The sequence below is a fragment of the Monodon monoceros genome, unplaced genomic scaffold (assembly GCF_005190385.1).
Source record: "Monodon monoceros isolate NGI ecotype Baffin Bay Population unplaced genomic scaffold, NGI_Narwhal_1 Super_Scaffold_22, whole genome shotgun sequence".
In the NCBI taxonomy this organism is placed as follows: Eukaryota; Metazoa; Chordata; class Mammalia; order Artiodactyla; family Monodontidae; genus Monodon; species Monodon monoceros.
In genome coordinates this window covers 17,177,617-17,185,022 of record NW_021703779.1, presented here as the reverse complement: position 1 = coordinate 17,185,022, position 7,406 = coordinate 17,177,617, and the positions used below count along the sequence as shown (strand labels likewise).

At 44.9% G+C, this 7,406-nt stretch overlaps 1 protein-coding gene across 2 annotated transcripts in view; it reads left to right on the top strand.

Moving 5' to 3' along the window:
* SH3KBP1 (SH3 domain containing kinase binding protein 1) overlaps positions 1-7,406 on the top strand; it is a 436,506-nt gene that overhangs the window by 49,151 nt on the left and 379,949 nt on the right. The window contains exon 2 of one of the 2 annotated variants that reach the window (XM_029240519.1): positions 6,600-6,757. In XM_029240519.1, the coding sequence (XP_029096352.1) occupies positions 6,600-6,757 (158 nt within the window). The remainder of the gene's footprint in view (positions 1-6,599; positions 6,758-7,406) is intronic. The other variant, XM_029240521.1, reaches the window with a different exon arrangement.

Below are 7,406 nucleotides of genomic sequence, written 5' to 3'. Positions count from 1 at the left end.
AAAAAGTTGATGCTTGAGTGTATCCATTAGGGTTCTCTGGCCGTAAGCAACAGAAACCAACTCCCCTTTAACTAAAATAGGGAAGAGGATTTACTGGAAGGCTACGGGCTGGTTTACAGGGTGGAAGGAAAAGCTGGAGGATCAGGTCTGGGAAAGATGGCACCCAGGCAGCCCCGGGGATCACTGCCTCATCTGGGGGCCCTGCTGGGGGATTTGCCGCAGCCGGTTCCAATCTTTGTCACAGCTGCTGCTGTGCGACATAGTTGAGTCCTGTGCTGGTAGAGGGCAGGGCATGTTGATGGACAGTCCCATCAGACTGTATCTCATCAGGGAGGGGAAAGTCCCCCAAACGGCTTCCCCTCTCCGAGTGGGGAATGGTTTCTCCCTGGGACACAGACACAGGCAGCCACCTCGATGCGTGAATCTTTACAATCATAAATTCCAAAATATGCATTACACAAACTCTGTATTTTTAAAAGCTATATTGAGGTATAAAATTCTGCCCGTTTTAAGTGTACAGTTCAATGATTTTAATAAATGTATAGCATTGTGAAACTCTCACCAGAATTTAAGTTTAGAACGTTTCCGTCGCCCCCAAAGACATCTATCTCGTAGCCATTTGCAGTCAGGCCCCGTTCCCACTCCAGCCCTAGGCAACCACTCATCTGTTTTCTGTTTCTGTAGATTTGAACATAGGTTCCTGACCGGTGTAATTTTTTCCGGGTATCCTGCAAACTATGCTATGGGTGAAAGAAAGAAGGAGAAAAGGCCAACGGTGTGGAAGTCTGGACCTCATGGTGTCAGTTTTCCTTCCTTTTTGCTTTAGATTTTCCCTTCTCTCACCTGGACTGTAAGATGGGAGAGCTGAGTCCTAGTCTTGATGCTGCCATTATTTAGCTCTGTGAGCCTCAGTCATGGAACCTTCCAGGCCTCAGTTCCTCATCTGTATAGTTAAGAAAAGGGTTTGACAAGATGATAACTCATGTGCTTTCTGTCTCTAATGACCAGCAGTTGTGATCTTTTTTGGTGAAATCTTTCTTGGTGAAAAATTACATGTATCCGTAGCTGATTCACTTTTTGCTGTACAGCAGAAAATAACACCACATTGTAAAGCAACTATACTCCAATTAAAAAAGAAATCTACCCTGAAAGAAAAAAAGAAAAATTACTTCTTGATTGTGTCTGCTCTCTTCAATCAGAGGGCTGGAATAAAACTTGATGCTGGCCAAGGGAGGTGGAATCCTGAAAAAGAGAAGGGCTTTTCCCAGCAAGAGCTCATAGTCTGATTGGAATGAGCCGCAGTGAATGCTCACGCATTGTGGTGAGCTCCCGGGGAGAGATCAAGTTCAGTGCACAGAGGTGGGGAGGGGCCGGTCACAGAGCGGGGCCTCTGAAACGCCACCGCCACCGTGAGAAGTTTGCCCCCGTGACAAGCTGCTTGGCAGCTGGCTTAGCCAACCACGGTTAAAACCACCCATTTCATCTTTGGGGGGAGGAGACATCCCAGCAGGTTTGAAGGCGGAGATGGGGAGGTTGAAGCATTTTGCATTTCGAGGCCGATCTCTTATCTCCTCTGGCTCTGCCTCTATCTCTCTGTGCCCTCGGGTTAACTGTAGCTTTGGCTTTTGCGGCCATGGTAGCTGCAGCCGAAGCCGACTTGTGGAGGCAGGCAGCTGGAGGGTGGTATTTTCTGACAGGGAGACTTCCTTAAGTTTTGTAATTTATGGTGTCTTTAAATATGGGATTTTGTTTACTGTTGGCCTAATTACACCTCTGTTATATTTTAGTTAGCTTAATGTTTTAATTTTGTGCTCATGCCCAGAGGTAGTTTCCCAAAGGGTACTGTTAAAAAAAATTGTAGGTCGGGTTTTATCCTTGCTGCAGCTACCTGCAGCTTCCTGAAGGCAAGGAGATGGGTTTTGGGGCCACACACTTTCTCATGGGCCCTTGTGAATATTTCGACTGTGTTGGTGCCGTGTGAGGTCTAGAGCTCCTGTCTGCCAAGTATTATCCTCAAGCATCTCTGTAAAATAGAAACCTAATACGGGCCGCAGAAGTGATTTTAAGTGTTTTAGTAGCCACATTCAGAAAGGGAGAAGAAACAAGTGAAATTAATTTGAATAATGCTTGAAATGAAATTGAAGAATTTCACCCAGCATATCTAAAATAGGATCATTTCAACATACAATCAATCTAAAAATTAATGAGATATTTTACATTCTTTTTTTTCCCTCATAAGTCTTTGCAACTTGCTGTGTATTTTACAGTATGTCTCAATTTGGACGAGCCAGACTTCAAGTATTCAACAGCCACGTGTGGCAGGTGACACTTTAGTGGACAGCAAAGTTCTAAACCTTTCAAAGGCTCACAAGGGACACAGGAAGAGCCCTTGGAAGGGGTAGGAGAGACATAGTCTCATGTTTTGTGAGCTCTTAATAAAGCCATACATAGGTTTCCTTCTCTTAGAGAAACCTGATATGTAAGAATTCTTCTTGACAGGAAAGGTAAAGCAGGAAGTGATTATTCATGTTACAAAAGAATTAACTGCAGGATCCTTTAAATAGCAAGCTCCCTTAGTGCACTGAAGATCTGACTCAATTTGCAAAAATGTGATCGACACTTGGCATTTTAGTAGCATCTTTGTTGGGCAGAGAACCATCTGCCATTATAAAATGCAAATGCAAGCTGAACCGTCAGCTTCTCAAGGCTTTGTTGAGTACCTACTGTATGTCAGGGATGCTCGTAGGGGCCATGACAGAACTAAGGGAGATCTGTACCCAGAAGCCTTTTAGAGGGTCACTGGGAGGGCGAGACACACATGCAGCCACCACAGTGTGGAATTGCCTCGATACCAGGGCCCAGGGAGGCTTGGGGGCTGGATGAGCCAGGAAGGAGCTAGGCTGCGTGCATGGGATGAAGTGTCCAGGAGTTTAAAGGAAGGGTAGATCAGGAAAGACCAGCTCAATAGTATATTGGGAAGACTCGAAAACTATGCAGTTATGCTTTATATATCCCTGAGTCCCCAGTCCCTAATCCCCAGCCTTACTTCTAGCAGCCATCAGTTAAGCTGTGTTCTTGGACTCCTCATAAGAGGGAGACGGAAGCAAACCCAGGATGTGCTTCTCTCCAGTTTTCAACAACAGGCAGCAGCTGTTTATTTCTTAGGACCTGTCTTCTTGAAGCAGATTCCTTTGCCCTCGTCCAGCTTTACCTTGATAGAGCCCACGTGTAGAATGCAGAAAATGAGACTTGCTGTTGAGGAAAGGAGAAGCAAGGTTGTGTGCTGGAAGTGGATGGGGTTCTGAGTTCCCCAAAGTACACAGGGTTTAAGTTCAGCGTCGAGACGGACCCTTGAGCAGATTCCTCCCCCGGCTCCTTCAGGCAGGCCCCATGTGCTGCTTCCCCCCAACTCCACTTAGGGCGATTTTCTGTCCCCATCAGAAAAGCTATGAGCTTTCATCTCTAAGTACTAAGATAGGAGCAGCCTTGGGGAGCCTAGGTCAGTATTCCAAGCCTTTTCTTGTTGAAAAAAAAATAATACCTGTTATTTAAAAAAATGACTATCTCCATACATATATTTATTTATAGATCATGTAATATATTGCTGTACTAGTTGATTAAGAAAACCCAAAAGAAGTTTCTAAATATTTATTATTAGGTTTAATGAACTTATGGAAAACATAAGATTGACTGTTATGTGGTTTTAGACATTGGTGAAAAATGGACATTTGTCTTCATGGCTCAGGTACATAGTTTTGAATATCTTGCTAAACCCAATAGTTCCATATTATAATTAGATAAACCTATATCAAGGGTGGGAGAAAACCCATATTACAAATTATCTTGATAACTCAGAGTGTTTTGTGCTGATTGGCTTGTCCTCGTGTTCACCCCCCAACATGGCTGACAAAGAGTTCCCACCCAGGGGCTGAAGTGGCAGCTGCACCATTTTCTTGTTGACTTGGGCGTGTGTTGAGTATTATCTACAACCCCTGCTTTCTTTACCCAAATCTTCTCAAGTCTCTCATCCATTTAGTGAGGGTGATTTTAGTTAAAGGGGGTAATAGTCATAAAGAGGCTCTACCAAGAGGCCTCCCAGAACTGCAGGGTGCCCCATGGAGCTGAAAGCTGGCCCTGGCAGCCGCCCTTGTCTAGGGGCACAGCTGTCCCTCAGGCCGCTCCATGCCCTCTGAGCACCCCTGACTGCCTGACCTAGAGGCTGGATGAAGGAGCTGGTGTCATTCTGCAACTGGAGCATTAGAGAAGTTGAATTTTTCTCTTTTTAAAATGAAAACAAAATGAATAGATGTTTTCTTTTTTTTTTTTTTTCATCTTGTTCACTAATTCCTGAAGTGAGTGCATCCCAGTTTGGAGGGCACTGGCTCAGAAAATAAGCTTAACTGCTTTGCTAAGCTTCAGGTTCTTTAATTGGGAAGATGGGCATCATAATACTGTGAGGATTAAGTGAGATAATGCAGGAAAAGTGTCTGGCACATAAACAGTGGTTGCTGTAATCTCCATTCCGATAGCAAAGCTTCAATAGATCCATGTCTAGGTAATTTGAAGAAAGCTGCTTTTTAATCGACCTGGTTCTGATTGTTCTGATGACTCATTTTACCTGCTGGGGTGAGAATATGATACAAGAAAATTGGAGTGTTTCTGCCTTTGTACTTGTCAGGAACCAGGAGAAATCTGAAAAGGTTGCCTTGTTTATGCTCTTATGCTTCTCCTTTCTGTTGATAAGTGATGAAAATGGTTCACAACCCAACTTCAGCCTGGGCAGATTTCTGACAGCAGAGTCAGCCAGCTAATTTTGGAATGCAAAACTAATCTCGGAAAGCAAATTCTGCTTTGAGTTGCTTATGAACTGTCTGGGTTAGCTGACATTATAAGTGGACAAGGTGAGCACACCAGTCTGGGTGGACGGGGTCGTTTGATCTGGAAACACTTTGAGAGTGTATCCCTAATGGATATGCAAAGTGCATTTGACAAGGAGCCCCTCACCTACCAACCTTCTTCCTGGAAAACCTACCCCAATATATTGAATTTGTAAAAGTCATTTGTGCTTTCTTTGTCTCCTGCTGGAGAAATCTTTTTTTATATATACATTTATTTATTTTTTATGTTTGGCTGCGTTGGGTCTTCGTTGCCGCATGCGGGCTTTCTCTGGTTGCGGCGAGCCGGGGCTACTCTTCATTGCGGTGCGTGGGCTTCTCATTGCGGTGGCTTCTCTTGTTGCGGAGCGCGGGCTCTAGGCATGCAGGCTTCAGTAGTTGCAGCACGTGGGCTCAGTAGTTGTGGTATGCGAGCTCTAGAGTGCAGACCCAGTAGTTGTGGCGCACGGGCTTAGTTGCTCCGTGGCATGTGGGATCTTCCCAGACCAGAGCTCAAACCCGTGTCGCCTGCATTGGCAGGCAGATTCTTAACCACTGCGCCACCAAAGCCCCATTGGAGAAATCTTTGCCAAACCCAAGATCACTAAGATTTTCTCGTATGCTTTCTTATAAAAATGTTGCAGTTTTAGCTCTTACATTCAGGCGTATGATCCATTTTGAGTTCATTTTTGCGTATGTGTTCTTTATAGAGCTCACTTAAATTTTCCACTTCCATTCTTTTACTGTAATTTCTAAGTTGCTAATTCGCTGCTTGGGGTTACACCTAATTTTCACTACCCTTGTATTTATTCATTCTCCCTTTGTCCATCCGTCCGTCCGTCCATCCATTCATTCATATTAAGCTGCAAATACAAAAGGAAAAGGACAGGAGATTGACTGATTGAGGTGGGCATGAGGCGAGGCCCAAAGACACATGAGTTGTTTAATCCATGTATAGATAAACTAACCAGCCTCTGGATTGGTTGGCTCTGCTAATTTGCATCGGTACCAGAAGACCCGTCTGCCTCATCTGTTGCCTCCACCCATTACCAAGTATACAAAATCACCGTGGATTGGGAGAACAGTTTAAAATGGTATTGCTGCCTAAGAAGCCATCTGTTGCGAAGGCAGTTGTGCCCGCAGATGTGAGCGGTCTGAGTTGTTGGTTGGGCTGGCGGGGCCCTCTGTTATCGGCTGTGTTCACACGAGTTGTTGCTGAGAGGCGGGCATTATCTCTGTAGGGTGGGAATGATCATCACCCACATTTTGCACAACTGAGGCCCAGAGAGGTTAGCATCACCTAGTCTTGGTGAAGGAGAGGGCATCTGAGAGCCGAACCTGCACCTGTAGTTATCTGCCACCTCTGCACTTGGGGAAATGTTGCTGGACTCCGTCTGGGGGCGGGGTGGTGCACAAGTGTTGTTGGCCTTCTGTCATTGTGTGGTTTCCCCTCTGAAGCCCCTGCTGGCCCTGAGACCTGTAGGCCACTCTGCCTGTGCCTGACCGCAGACCAGCACTTTGTGGTTTCTGTGCTACAGGCCTCAGGTTAACCAAAGTCGGGCAACCGTGTGTGGCCCTGTTATTTTAAGCATTGGTAGAGGGGAAGCCCCTTGAATATGACTTTCCTGGCCTTCCAGGGCTGCTGGGCTTTGGACTTCTCCAACATCTGATCTAAAGTGCTGTTTTGTTTTGTTCTTGTTTTTGTTTGGTCCCTGTTCCTTCCAGTGGAGGCAATAGTGGAGTTTGACTACCAGGCCCAGCACGACGATGAGCTGACGATCACCGTGGGTGAGATCATCACCAACATCAGGAAGGAGGATGGAGGCTGGTGGGAGGGACAGATCAATGGCAGGAGAGGTTTGTTCCCTGACAACTTTGTAAGAGTGAGTACAAAGCGAAACCCTTTTCCTGTCTCCTGTGTGGGTTCTACTGCCCAAAGCTGTGGCGGCACTTGAGGAGGAATTTCATGGGACTCTTTAAGAGGATGAGTTGACAGCTTGACCTCTTGTATGCTGTCAAGAGGAGCACGTATAGCTTTGCCCTTCATATCGGGGGATACTTGTTTTGAAATCACTTTCTTAAGGCCCGGAATGTTCTCTTTCCAAACTGTGTATCACTTAGAAAATGCTGGAAAAATGTCAAGCTTGTCAAATTGTTTTATTTGTGGACTTTTTTTTATGCTTTGATAGTTTCAAAGACTCTTGCCCTTTACCATTCCATTCAAAATGGAGGTGAAACTCAGTTTTGACCACTTAAATCAAGTAGCAGTCAAACTAAATGCAGAATTCCAACTATGCCATGTTTCTAGCTTTGTATCATATTGCTTTCTTGGTAGGAGCAGTATTATTTTCTTTTTCCCATTTATGGCCATGAAGCATTGAGTAAAATCTATTTTTTCAGTAAGGTTTTGAAAATTATGCTCTTTGCAGAAGGGTTAATTACAAAAAATGTAACTCAGTCATGTTAAGAAATTTCATACCACACAGTTGTAAATAATAGTGGGAATTAGGTTAAAAAAGTGTGGGGGGGGGG